The sequence below is a fragment of the Meriones unguiculatus genome, chromosome 14, assembly GCF_030254825.1.
Source record: "Meriones unguiculatus strain TT.TT164.6M chromosome 14, Bangor_MerUng_6.1, whole genome shotgun sequence".
Lineage (NCBI taxonomy): Eukaryota > Metazoa > Chordata > Mammalia > Rodentia > Muridae > Meriones > Meriones unguiculatus.
In genome coordinates this window covers 72794147-72809240 of record NC_083361.1, presented here as the reverse complement: position 1 = coordinate 72809240, position 15094 = coordinate 72794147, and the positions used below count along the sequence as shown (strand labels likewise).

Below are 15094 nucleotides of genomic sequence, written 5' to 3'. Positions count from 1 at the left end.
TAGGAAAATGTTTAAAGAAAAGCCTGATCCTAAGTGGAATAAAGGAGTGGTGATTTCAGGGCAAGACCCAGTTCAGCTGAACTTTCAACTTGTGAAAAGGAATTAAAGAAGGCTTAGCATGGGGCATAGTGGTACATACTTTTAATCACAACTCTCAAGAGGCAGAGACAAGCAGATCTCTGAGTTAATCCAGCCTGGACTAGAGAGCAAGTTCAAGGAGAGCCTAAGCTATGAAGAGAAATCCTGTCTCGAAAAAAGAAAGTTATAGCCCAAGAAGAGATGCACAAACACTCAGACTCCAATCTATGGCAGATACTGATGGTTTGTTGAATGCCTTTTCCAAGCTGATCACAACCAGGGCCACAAAAGGATCTTATGAAAAACGAAAGAGAGAGAAAGACCTGTCCAGGAGCTCCACAACGGGAGCAACAGAACCAGAAAATCTGGTCACAGGGGTCTTTTCTGAGACTGATACTCCAACCAAGGACCATGCATGGAGGTAACCTAGAATCCTTGCAGAGATGTATCCATGGCAGCTCAGTCTCCAAGTGGGTATCCTAATAATGAGAACTGGGATGGTCTGACATGAACTCAGTGGCCTGCTCTTTGATCACCTCCCTCTGAGTGGAGAGCAGCCTTACCAGTCCACAGAGGAAGACAATGCAACCATCCCTGATGAGAACTGATAGGCTAGGGTCAGAGGGAAGGGGAGAAGGACTTCCCATATCAGTGGACTTGGGAAGAAGCATGGGAGAAAATGAGGGAGGGAGTGTGGGATTGGGATGGAAAGAGGAAGAAGGCTACCACTGGGATACAAAGTAAATAAACTGTAATTTAAAAAAATAATGAATTTAAAACACTAAAAATAGAGAAAAATCTTGTACAGTATGTTTACTCAGTTAATGTAATGTCCTTGAGAGTACTGATAGTAAAATATTATGGAAATTGGTAAAACCAAGTAGATATTTTGTCATAAAATGTTTTAAAATAAAATGTGATTATAAAAGTCATAATTTTAAATTGTAGAGACTTTAGTGGTAATTCATTTATGGAGGCCTAGCTTTTGCCATTATCAAAGCTGGCATTAAACAAGAAATTAACTGGGTGGAGGTTCAATTTTCAAGAAACCACATGAGGACATCGACACAATGGTCATATTATGCATGTAACCATAACATTAATAAAAAAGAAGAAGCTGAATTCATGTTGATGTATTGCACAGCCTACAGAGCTAGGAGTAATAAGCATATGTTTCTATTAATTATAAACTATAAAAAATAACTTCATTTAAGACATGTCATTATACTATCTACTTGGCAATACATTTTCCGTAAAGCAACAATGACCCACATTATTTTACTAGTTAGTTGGAATAAACAGATTATTCATAAATTACAAAGCCAATTCCCAAGTACCATATTACTCAAATGAAAGCATTAAAACGTAGAAAAACAATGCTGGAGATGTAGAAACGGCTGATCACAAAAATACTCGTCTCTGGGAACAGAGATCTTGGTCCTGTGCTAGAACTCTAATAGGTAGTTTCAAGCCTTGATTTTGAGAAACCTGTGAGTAGTTTGGGATGCAGAATGACTGCTGACTAACTCTTGCATCTCCAGGAGTTTCTCTGCAGTAGCAGGCACTCAGGTGTGTGTGACACATAGTGCATGCTCTGTCAATGCTGGACACCAAAGACTTTAAAATGCCGCTTTCTATCGTGAAGGCCATATTACCTGTATGTCTGTAAAAATCTCTGTCTAGTAAAAAAAAAAAAACTGTTTCTGACACTACGATTTTAAAACTCATTTGGAATATTTGATGTAATCCAGGGCAACTATTTCCAGTGGTATTCAGAGAACTTGCTTAGTGAAGTAGGCTTCTTACCCAACTTTCCAATCATGTCTGGGACTTCATTTCCACTGACAGGTGGTAAACATAAGGGATATGGAGAAGAAAGAGAAAACATAAACAAAAATTATTACCCCTTATTTGTCACTTGGACATAGGACCTCAGATGCAGAGCCCCAGGCCAGAGCACTTAAGAAATCTACAGAGGAAAACAAGGAGCTGAAAAGTACGGAGGACGGAGGTGTTATCTAGCAGCAGCTACAGGAATAAAAAGACTCCCGGATGTGTTCATGATAACTGATGACTGAGTTTCTGCCTGACTCTTCATGCTGCACTCTGTTCAGGCTTTATTCCTGGTGTCATGAAAAAGATGTTCTTTTTGGTTTTTATCTTCTTGGTTCTGAAGCTTTCCTTTCTTTTCTGCAGGTTGATTGACCCCAAGGGCTTTTGGAGAATAAAAGACCAAAACAATAAGCTTGGAGATGAAGATACTGATTGTTTTTTTTCCATTTATACTAAGCGTGGTTATGTGAAGAATGATTATTTCAGTGAGAATCTAGACAAGAAGTAAGTTCATCTTTCATTTACATATTTAATTTCATCATGGTAGATAAAGAATTCTAGGCAGGCTAAGAAGTGGAACATGATTCCATTTATTCTCTGACTGTGTTGCTGTCATTCCAGGATCTAACTAAAGTATATTCCCTGTTTTGTGAGTGTTTATCTTCCTAATTGAGTCGGGTTAGAGGTTATCTTGTTTGGAATTTTTGAGCTACAGTTTCCAGGTAGAAGCTGAATGAAGGACCCATACCATCTTTCTTGATCCTAGGAAGATTGCCTTAATATGACAGTCCTACCTTATGGTGTCATGTGATGTCCCTGTGAAACGTAGTGCCAAGCCCTGACTTTTGGTTAATTCCTAGATATCACGATAAATTGCTCTTTTTATGTCTGCTAGGTTTTTGTTTTTTTTCTCAGCATGTATTCCCATTTCCTTCACATCTGGCATTGGTATACATGCTCTGACAGTTAATTATATGCATTGTAAAGAAACACAAATTTTGTTCAAATAATATTCATGTCATAATTTCAAAATTGTTGTCTTGTATAACTCCTGCAGCTGAAAGCAGGTATGGGAATACTATGTCTGTTCACAGTGAGAACTATTTTTGTTCTTAACCTTGACATTTTCTTTCATGTGCAAAGGCACAATTTTGCTGTGTTAAAAATGTCATGATGTCTTTCGTATTTCTAAGTTAGAAACTTATGACACATCCAACTATTCCAGCAGAGAGTTTGTTATTGTGTTAGAAGAGAGGGTGCCCTTGGAAGCAATGACTTCTTATTTCTATTTTCATGTGATAGAATAAAAAGATGATGTCCTTAGTAGCTGCTAACAGTTGAGCGTGAATACTAAGCTTACAAATTCGCCATGTTTCACCAAACATAAGTTTATGTACTGAGTTCAATGCTTCATATCACCGCATATTTTCATATATCATACTCATTTCACATTTAAATATTTCTTCTCTTTCCCTAATTATATAAAATGTTTTTATATATTATATGTATGCATACACTGCATATGCTTTGATTTTTATATTTGGCTATAAGTTCTCTTTATTAATGAGGTTGTAGATGTGTGATTTCAGTTAAGAAAACTGTGATAACGTCTCATGTAATATGCTAGGGAAAATGTCAAAAGTAACATTTTTAATTTTTATTTTTTATATTAATTACACTTTTACTTTGTATCCCAGCTGTAGCACCCTCCCTCATTCCCACCCAATCCCACTGTCCCTCCCACATCACCTCCCTGCCCTTCTCTAAGTCCACTGATAGGGGAGGTCTTACTCCCCTTCCATCGGAACCTAGTTGATCATGTCTTATCAGGACTGACCGCAATGTCCTCCTCTGTTGCCTAGCAAGGCTGCTCCTCCCTTGGCGGTGGGTCAAACCAGTGAGATCATGTCAGAGATAGTCCCTATTCTTACTAGTGAAACTCTTTTGGATGCTAAGCTGCCATGGGCTACATCTGAGCAGGGGTTCTAGGTTATGTACATGCTTGGTCCTTGGTTGAAGAATCAGTCTCAGAAAACACCCCTGTACCCAGATATATTTTGTCCTTGTGGGACTCCTCTGCCCTCCATGTCTTACTAACTCCCCCTTCTTTCACATGATTCCCTGCACTCTGCCAAAGGTTTGGTTATGAGTCTCAGTATCTGCTTTGATACACTGCTAGGTAGAGTCTTTCAGAGGCTATCTACAGTAGGCCTATGTCCTGTTTCTTGTTTTCTCCTACTTCCAGTGTCCATCCTATTTGTCTTTCTAAGTGAGGGTTAATCATCTTACCTCGAGTCCTCCTTCTTGTTTAGCTTCTTTAGGTGTACAGATTTTAGTATGTTAATCCTATCTTATAGGTCTAGTATCCACTTATGAGTGAGTCTATACCATGTGTGTTTTTCTGCTTCTCGAACACCTCTCTCAGGATGATCTTTTCTAGATCCCGTTTGCCTGTAAATGTCATGATTTCCTTGTTTTTAATTGCTGAGTGGTATTCCATTGTGTAAATGTACCACAATTTCTGTATCCATTCCTCCATTGAGGGACATGTGGGTTGTTTCCAGGTTCTGGCTATTACAAATAAAGCTGCTATGAACATGGTTGAGCAAATGTCCTTGTTGTACTTGAGCATCTTTTGGATATATGCCTAGGAGTGGTATAGCTGGATCTTGGGGAAGCACTATTCCTAAGCACTATTGTCTGAGAAAGCACCAGATTGATTACCAAAGTGGTTGTACAAGTTTGCATTCCCACCAGCAATGGAGGAGGGTCCCCCTTTCTCTGAATCTTCTCCAGCATGTGTTGTCACTTGCGTTTTTGAACTTACCATTCTGATGGGTGTAAGGTGAAATCTCAGGGTCATTTTGATTTGCATTTCCCCGATGACTAAAGACATTGAACCTTTCTTTAAGTGTTTCTCTGCCATTCTATATTACTCTACAGAGAAGTCTCTGTTTAGCTCCATACACCATTTTTTTTTAAATTAGATTGCTTGATTTGTTGCTTTTTAACTTCTTGAGTTCTATATATATTCTGGATATTAGCCCTTGGTCAGATATTGGGTTGTGAAGATACAAGGAACATTCTAAATGTTCCTCTAAAACATATTTCAAATGGGACATTTTTTTTCGTGTGTGTTTGAGGATCAGCACAGTGAAGTTTATAATATTAGATATAGCTTGTATTCAGTTTTATATGAAATAGCTGGGAATGAATTATGAATTGTGAATGATTGTCACTCTGGATTAGATAAGTGACAAATGTCAGAAGAAATGGGAAAATGCACTCAAACTATGTATTGACATGATAGGGAAACTGATCATTTAACAGTTAAAAAGAAAGAATCATGGTAAAATGTGGCATGGAGAAGAAATTATCAAGAAGTCCTGTTTATCAAATATTTATGGGGAAAATGTCCCATAAATTGAGTAGCTTGAAAAAGAATGTCCTAAGGAATAACTCTTGCTATGACTTGTAGAAACCTGTCATAACCTAAACATTATTTCAGGTAAGATTTGCCCTAGCAATCAAGGAGAAGGTGTTTATAACTCATTTTCGTTAATTTTCTGTGTTGTGGGTTCCAGTTTTGAGAGCATAAGAAATTTATGTTACAAATGGTATTGCAGGAGTTTTTATGTTATGTGCTTACATAGTTAAATGGTACAAAATGAGAGAAGTTCAGAGGAATGTTTAATTTCTTTTAAGTAGTAAGTAATAGAAAATAGCAAGAGAAATATTTTCTTTTTTTTTTTTTTTCAATGCAGTTTATTCAGGAACATTGAACAATCCTCGGACCCCGGGGAAAGCCAGCCCACAGCTTAAATAGCCTCTGGGTAGCCAACCCAGGCGTGCCACGGGGGCAATGCAGATAGGTCCACATACATGGAAGCAAGCCAGATCCTCGGCCTTAGCCAAATGTGGAGTTGTTCATGACAGAGAGCACTCACCATCGGGAAGGTGGAAGGCGGAAACCAGCTCCATCTTCAAGGCATAGCATTCTGCAGCTCTCTACAGTTCCCCCTTTTTGTTTTAGACGCATCAGGCAAGAGTAGAGGTCTGATCTCTGATATTAGAAATAAATTGGGACTTTTGGCTCAGCCGTTAAAGGCTAGGCTCACAACCAAAAATATAAGGGAAATATTTTCTACATAGAATTCATTCATTGCCTTTTTACCATCAAAATAACTTGTTAATGTAGGAACTGACTCATGAGTGCATACATACTTCAGTTGTAAAAATAAACTTGTTAGTGATGATTTTTCTTAATTTTCTTCATATAAATGTAATTCATTATAGGGTGGTATTATTGTATATAAGTTCCTATATAGCCTAATATATTACAAAGCAAACATGCTAAAATATGTATGTTGTCCATACACAGCAGAGATTCTTTTATGGCTATTCAATATTATTTTATTAGCAATATTCGGATGTTTCTATCATGACTGTGAATATGCTATTCGAGTTAATAAAGTAAATTTATGAAAAGAAAATATTAGATTACTTTTTTAAAATGCTTTATTACAAATAAAGCTGCTACAGACATGGTTGAGCAAATGTCCTTTTTGTGTACTTGAGCCTCTTTTGGATATATGCCTGCATTGTCTTCCTATGTGGCCTGGTAAGGCTGCTCCCCCCTTAGGGGGAACTGATTCGCCTGCTCTTTGATTACCTTCAATACTTTTTTTATTAATTACACTTTATTCACTTTGTATCCCCCTCATAAGCCCCTCCCTCTGCCCCTCCCAATCCCACCCTCCCTTTTCCTTCTTCACGCATGCCCCTCCCCAAGTCCACTGATACGGGAGGTCCTCTTCTCCTTCCTTCTGATCTTAGTCTATCAGATCACACCAGGAGTGCCTGCATTGTCATCTTCTGTGGTCTGGTAAGGCTGCTCCCCCTCAGGGGGAGGTGATCAAAGAGCAGGCCAATCAGATTATGTCAGAGGCAGTCTCTCTTCCCATTACTGTGTAACCCACTTGGACACTACAATGCCATGGGCTACATCTGTGCAGGGGTTCTAGGTTATCTCCATGAAGAGTCCTTGGTTGGAGTATGAGTCTCTGGGAAGTTCCCTGTGTTCAAATTTTCTGGTTCTGTTGCTCTCCTTGTGAGGTTCTCATCCTATCCAGCTCTTACTATTTCCCACTTCTTAGGTAAGATTCCATGCACTCTGCCCAACAGTTGGCCATAAGTCTCAGCATCTGCTTTGATAGTCTGCAAGGCAGAGCCTTTCAGAGGACCTCTGTGGCAGGTTCCTAGGTTGTTTCCTGTTTTCTTCTTCTTCTGATGTCCGACCTCTTTGCCTTTCAGGATGGGGATCGAGCATTGAGCGTTTTAGTCAGGGTCCTCTCTCTTCATTAGTTTCTTTAGATGTACAGATTTTAGTAGGTTTATCCTATGTTATATGTCTATATGAGTGAGTATATACCATGTGTGTCTTTCTGCTTCTGGGACAGCTCACTCAAGATGATCCTTTCTAGGTCCCACCATTTACCTGCAAATTTCAATATTTCCTTATTTTTCATTGCTGAGTAATACTTCATTGTGTAGATGTACCACATTTCTGCATCCATTCTTCAGTTGAGGGGCAGCTGGGCTGTTTCCAGCTTCTGGCTATTACAAATAAAGCTTCTACAAACATGGTTGAGCAAATGTCCTTTTTGTGTACTTGAGCCTCTATTGAATATATGCCTAGGAGTAGTATGGCTGGATCTTGAGGAAGTGCTGTTCCTAGTTGTCTGAGAAAGCGCCAGATTGATTTCCAGAGTGGTTGTACAAGATTACATTCTCATCAGCAGTGGAAGAGTGTTCCCCTTTCTCCACAACCTCTCCAGCATGTGTTGTCACTTGAGTTTTTCATCTTGGCCATTCTGATTGGTGTAAGGTGAAATCACAGGGTCGATTTGATTTTCATTTCCCTGATGACTAATGATGTTGAGCATTTCTTTAAGTGTTTCTCTGCCATTCAATATTCCTCTGCAGAGAATTCTCTGTTTGGCTCTGTTCCCCATTTTTAATCGGATTACTTGGTTTGCTGCTTTTCAACTTCTTTAGTTCTTTATATATACTGGATATTAGCTCTAGTCAGATAAACAGTTGGTGAAGATTCTTTCCCAATCTGTAGGCAGTCGTTTTGTTTTGATGATGGTGTCCTTTGCTTTACAGAAGCTTTTCAGTTTCATGAGGTCCCATTTATTGATTGTTGCTCTTAGAGCCTGTGCTGTTGGTGTTCTGTTCAGGAAGTTGTCTGCTGTGCCAATGAGTTCAAGGGTATTGCCCACTGCTTTTTTCTAACCAATTTGATGTGTCTGGTTTTATGTTGAGGTCTTTGATCCACTTGGACTTCAGTTTTGTGCAGGATGATAAGTATGAATCTATTTTTTTTTCTATAAGTAGACATCCAGTTAGACCAGCACCATTTGTTGAAGATGTTATCTTTTCTCCATTGTATGGTTTTGACATCTTTGTCAAAGATCAGGTGTCCATAAGTGTGTGGGTTTATTTCTGGGTCCTCTGTTCAGTTCCATTGATCCACCATTCTGTTTCTATGCCAGTACCATGCAGTTTTAATAACTGTTGCTCTATAGGACAGCTTAAGTTCAGGGATGGAGTTACCTCCAGAAGATCTTTATTATAGAGGATTGTTTTAGCAATTCTGGGTTTCTTGGTATTCCACATGAAGTTGAGAATTTTTCTTTCCAGGTCTGTAAAGAATTGTGTTGGTAATTTGGTGGGAATTGCATTGAATCTGTAGATTGCTTTTGGTAAGATGGCCATTTTTACTATGTTAATCTTGCCAAGCCATGAGCATGGGAGATCTTTCCATCTTCTCATGTCTTCTTCTAATTCTGTCTTCAGAGACTTGAAATTTTTTTCATACAAGTCTTTGACTTGCTTGGTTAGGGTTACTTCAAGTTACTTTATGTCATTTGTGGCTATTGTTAAGGGTCTTGTTTCCCTAATTTCTTTCTCATTCCTTTTGTCTTTTGTATACAGGAGGGCTACTGATTTTTTTGAGTTAATGTTGTATCCGGCCAATTTGCTGAAGGTGTTTATCAGCTGTAGGAGTTCCCTGGTAGAGTTTTTGGGGTCACTCACGTATACTATCATATCATCTGCAAATAGTGATAATTTGACTTCTTCTTTTCCAATTTGTATCCTTTTGATCTCCTTCAACTGCCTTATTGCTCTAGCAAGGACTTCCAGAACTATGCTGAAGAGATATGGAGAGAGTGGGCAGCCTTGTCTTGTCCCTGTCTTCAGTGGGATTGATTTAAGTTTCTTTCAGATGGGAGTGAGGTGGAATCTCAGAGTCATTTTGTTTTGCATTTCTGAGGTGACTAAGAACACTGAGATTTGCTTAAAGCATTTCAACTACATTCATATTTTTCTGTTTCTAATTCTCTGTTTAGCTCTGTACCCAATTTTTAAATTGGTTTTAAATTTAAATTTTTAAATTGATTTGTTTATGTTTGACTTCTTGGGATCTCTACATATTCTCAATATTAGCCTTTTGTCAGATGTAGCATTGGTGAAGAACTTTTCCCAGTCTGCAGGCTGTCGTTTTGTTCTGAAGACAGTGTCCTTTGCTTTACAGAAGCTTCTCAGTGTCATAAGGTCCCATCTATTTTTTTTTTAATTTTTTATTTAACTTTTATTAATTACACTTTATTCCTTTTGTATCCCCCCATAAGCCCCCCTCCTCCCCACCAGGTCCCCCCTCCCCCCCTTTCTACATGCATGCCTCTCCCAAGTCCACTGATAGAGGAGGTCCTCCTCTCCTTTTTTCTGATCTTTTTTTTTCTTTTTGTTCTTCTCAATGCAGTTTATTCAGAAACCTTGAACAATCTTCTGACCCTGGGGAAAGCCAGCCCACAGCCTAAAATATTGAATGTTGTTCTTAGAGCCTATGCTGTTTGTGTTCTGTTCAGGAAGTTGAATCCTGTGTCAATGAGTTCAGGTTCTTCCCCAGTTTTTCTTCTAATATATTTAGTATGTGTCGTTTCATGTTGAAGGCTTTGATCCACTTGTAGTTTACTTTTGGCCAAGATGATAAACAAGTACCTATTGGTCGTTTTCTACATGTAGATCTCCAGATACGCCAGCACCATTTGTTGAAGATACTATCTTTTTTCCATTGTATGGTTTAGCTTAACATAATAAAGGCAATATAGAGCAAGCCTATAGCCAACATAAAACTAATCAGAGAGAAACTTAAATCAATCCCACTGAAATAAGGGACAAGGCAAGTCTGCCCACTCTCTCCCAGTCTCTTCAACATAGCATTTGAAATCCTAGCTAGATCAATAAGTCAATTAAAGGAGATCAAGGAGACACTAATTAGAAAGGAAGAAGTCAAATATCGCTATTTGCAAAGGATATGATAGTACACATGAGTGACCAGAAAAATTATACCAGAGAACTTCTTCAGCTGATAAACACCTTCAGAAAAGTGGCTAGATACAAAATTAACTCAAAAAAATCTAAAGCCCTCCTGTATACAAAAGACAAATGTGCTGAGAATGAAATTATGGAAACAACACTCTACACAATAGGCACAAATAATGTAAAGTATCTTGGTGTGACTCTAACCAGACAAGTGAAATACATATGTGAAAAACACTTAAAGTCTCTGCAGAAATAAATTAAAGAACAGACCAGAATATGGAAAGATCTTGCGAGCTCAAAGATCAGTATGATTAACATAGTGAAAATGTCCATCCTACTAAAAGCAATGTACAGATTCAACACACTTCCAATCAAAATATCCAAATAATTATTTACATAAGTTGAAAGAACAATTCTCAATTTCACGTGGAAAAAAAAAAGACAGAATTGCTAAAACAATCCTGTACAATACCACATCGTCTGGAAGTATCTCCATCCCAGATCTCAAGCTGTACTATAAAGCAACATTAATAGAAACTGCATGGGACTAGCATAGAAACAAAATTGTGATCAATTGAAGATCCATGAAACTGAAAAGCTTCTGTAAAGCAAAGAACAATGTCATCAGAACAAAACAACAACCTACAGATTATGAAAGGATCTTCACCAACCCTATATCCGGCAGAGGGCTAATATCCAGACTATATAAAGAACTTAAGATTTAAAAAGCAAAAAACCAAGTAATCCAATTTAAAAATGGGATACAGAGTTAAATGGAGAATTATCAATAGAAGAATATCGAATGGCAAAGAAACTATTAAAGAAATGTTTAAAGCCCTTAGTCATCAGGGAAATGTAAATCAACACAACCCTGAGATTTACCTTGCACCCAACAGAATGTCTATGATCAAAAACTAAAGTGACAACACATGCTGGAGAGGATGTGGAGAAAGGGGAACCCTCTTCCATTGCTGGTGGGAATATAAACACTTACTACCACCTTTGAAATCATTCTGGTGCTTTCTCAGAAAATTAAGAATATTGCTTCTTCGGGGTCCAGCTATGCCATTCCTAGGCATATATCCAAAATATGCTCAACTATACAAGGACATTTGTGTAACCATGTTTGTAGCAGCTTTATTCATAATAGCTAGAAGCTGGAAACAGCCTTGTTGTCCCTCAAGGAAGGAGAGGATACAGATACTGTGGTACATTTACACAATGTAATACTACTCAGCTATTAAAAACAAGGGAATCATAAAATTTGCAGGCAAACAGTGGGAACTAGAAAAATTCATCTTCGGTGAGGTAACCCAGAAGCAGAAAGACAAAGATATACATGGTGTATACTCACTCATAAGTGAATATTAGTCATATAATACAGGATAAACATTCTAAAATCTATACTCCAAAAGAAGATAAACAAGAAGGAAGACCCTAGGGAAGATGTTCAATCCTCTTTCAGAAGAACAAATCAATAGACATTGGAAGCAGGAGAAGACAGGGAACAGGACAAGAGCCTGCCACAAACAGCCTCTGAAAGTCTGTACTGATCAAGGTATTGAAGCAGAGGCTGAGACTCATAGCCAAACTTTAGGCAGAGTGCAGAGAATTGTATGAAAGAAGGGGGAGAGAGAAAGACCTGTTAGTGACAGGAGCTCCAAAAGGAGTCCAAAAAAGCAATAAAAATTGAGCCCTGGGGGCTCTGCAGAGATTGACACCCCAACCAAGGACAATGTCCCATAAAACCCAGGCTCAGATGTAGCCAGTAAACTCAGTATCCAAATGGGGTCCCTCATAAGGGGAGTAGGAGCTTTCTCTGGCATGAAGTCAGTGACAGGCTCTCTGTTATCCTCCCCCTGTTGGGTGCAGCCTTGACAGGACACAGAGAAAGATAATGCAATGAGTCTTGATGAGACCTGATAGGCTAGGGTCAAATAAAAGGGGAAGGGGACCTCACATATCAGTGGACTAGTGGAAGGGCATAGGGGAATAAGAGAGAGACAGGACTGGATTGGGAGTAAAAGAGGAAGTGAGCCACAGCCAAGATACAAATTAAATATATTATAATGAATGATAATAATAAATAAAAATAAATACCAACACAACTCTTTATAGACTTTGAAAGGACAATCCTTAATTTCATATGGAAAAACAAAACAAAACAAAAAACCCAGAACAGTTTAAATAATCTTGTACAGTTAAAGATCTTCTGGAGGTATCGCCATCCCTTATTTCAAGCTGTGCTATAGAGCTACAGTAATAAATACAGCATGGTGCTGGCATAGAAACATACTGTTGGATCAATGGAATTGAATCAAAGATCCTGAAATAAACCCACACACATACACAAATTTGAGTTTTAACAAAGAAGACAAACTTATATTTAAAATATATAAATCAGTAATCAAATGAAGATTTTTTGCATTTTTTAAATTAAATTTTATTTTATTAATAACACTATTCACTTTGTATCCCCCCATAAACCCCTAACTCCTCTCCTCCCACTCCCACCCTCCCCTACCCCTTCTTCACTCATGCCCCTCCCCAAGTCCACTGATAAGGGAGGTCCTCCTCTCCTTCCTTCTGATATTAGTCTATCAGATCACACCATTAAAGATTTTATAAAGAATACCATTCAATTTAAGATTATCAAACTATGATTCCAAAGGAAAAATAAGTACAATTTCTACAATAGCTAATTTGCTGTAAGTGCTCATTTGTTATGGTTTTGTTGAGATAAAATTTATTATTGACTTGTTTAAGGTATGAATATAACATATAGAGATGCGAAAGTAACACCAAAATCAAGTTCCATTAGTATGGCAGTAGTTTTTCATTTTCCTCTAGGACCTTGGCCTTACAGGTCTCACTCAGGTTGTTGGACATGGGTTCCATGAACAGCGTTAGACATGGGTTCCATCTCTTGGAATGGCCTTAAACAAACCATATGTTATTTGGTTACTCCCACAAGTTTCTGTCATTATTTTCATGGTCACCTTGCCGTCAGGTCATCATTGTAGATCATAGGGTTTGGAATTGGATAAAAATTTACCTTTCCCTTTTGGTAGCATGCAGAGTATCAAAAAGTATAATGAACAGTACTCAGTAGACATAAAGGCTCAGTGTAGGCACAAGCTTGAATTCTTCTTCTTCAATGAATTGTATAGTTGTTGTCTTCAGCTACTGTGTTTTACCAACAATTTGTAGAGAGGTCTATAGTGATGGCAGCATCTGAGTTGTTTGGGTATTTTCTTGGAGCCCTTAATTAGTTAGTAAATTAGTCAGTAAAATTTAACTCATTTCTGGCACCAAATGAAACTTCATTTAGTGACAACACATATCTGTTTGGGACTTGGTATCCTCAATTATTTGAAATTTTCATTTAGGTCACCTTGAGACACAAACACACACGCGCACACACCTAATGACTCAGACTATTTTTTATTTACTTTTTATAATGAACATGGTTGAGCAAGTATCTCTACAGAAACATATACAGCCATTTGGATATGAGCCTCAAAGTGATCCACTGGATAGTTTTATGTCAAGTTGACAGGAGCTAAACCCCCTGAAAGGCATGATTAACAATGAACATGATGTCTTCTTAAAATTTGGATGAAGATATGTCTGTGGGCATTTTCTTAATTAGGGATTGATGGAAAACAGCCCACCTATTATGAGTGGAACAATTTCTGGGCTGATGGTCCTAGGGCATATAAAAAGAAGAGACAATATAAGAATCAAACAAGTAAATAACACCTTTCTATGGCTCTACATCAGATTTTACCTTTAGGTTCCTGACATTTGAATTCCTTGTCTGATTTTCTTCTATCATGAACAGTGATATGGAAGTGTAAGACAAACAATCTCATTTCTTCCCAACTTGTTTTTTAGACAGGGAGTTTCATTGCAGCAAAAGAAAATCTAAGACAGGAGTATAGCTAGATCTTTAGGTAGATGTATGCCAAGCTTCCTGAGGAGCAACCACATTGACTTTCATAGTGCTGTTCAAATTTGAATTTCCAACAGCAATGGATGAGGGTTCCCATTACTATGCATTTTAGTAGCATGGGCTGTCGTTTGTGTGATTCATTTGGGCTATTTTGGCTGAGAGAAAATGAAATTTCAAATCACTTTTTATTTGCAGTTCCCTGATGACTAAGTACATTTAACATTTCTTTATGTGTGTCTCAGACATTTGTGTTACTGATACTGAGAATTCTCTGTTCACATAGATACCCCATTTTAATTATGTCATTTGTTTTATTGATGTCCTGTCTTATTTGCTCTTTGCTGAAATTAAATATTAGCCCTCTATCAGTTGTGCAATTAGTAAAAAAAATTAATCCTAGTTGGTAGCCTGGAACTCTGTACAAGTGATGGTGTCCTTTGCCACTGAAAATATTTTCAGTTTTTATAAGGTCCTGGTTATTAATTGTTCTTGATGCCTGCACTATTAGTATTTTATCCAAAACCTCTTTTGTTTTTCCAATAAGTTCAGGAATATTCCACAACTTTTTATTTTATCAGATTTAGTGTATCTGGTCTTTTGTTGACACCTTTGATCCACTTAGAGTTGAGTTTGTGCAGGCTAATTAGTGTGAATATATTTGTGTTCTTCTCCATTCAGACACGCAGTTTGGTCCACCTCATTGTTGAAGGCGCATTCTTTTACCAGTGTGTATTTCCTGATTCCTTGAAAAAAAATCATGTATCTGAAGGTGTGAGGGCTTATGTCTAGGTCTTTTGTTCCAATATATTGAATAATATGTATGTTTTTGTGCCTATA

The 15094-nt window shown here is 37.8% G+C and overlaps 1 protein-coding gene across 1 annotated transcript in view; it reads left to right on the top strand.

Annotated features, from left to right (window-relative positions):
- The first annotated feature begins 2209 nt into the window (after positions 1-2209).
- LOC110549604 (vomeronasal type-2 receptor 116) overlaps positions 2210-15094 on the top strand; it is a 42816-nt gene continuing 29931 nt past the window's right edge. Inside the window, exon 1 of the mRNA XM_060366217.1 lies at positions 2210-2415. Coding sequence (XP_060222200.1) covers positions 2210-2415 — 206 coding nt within the window. The remainder of the gene's footprint in view (positions 2416-15094) is intronic.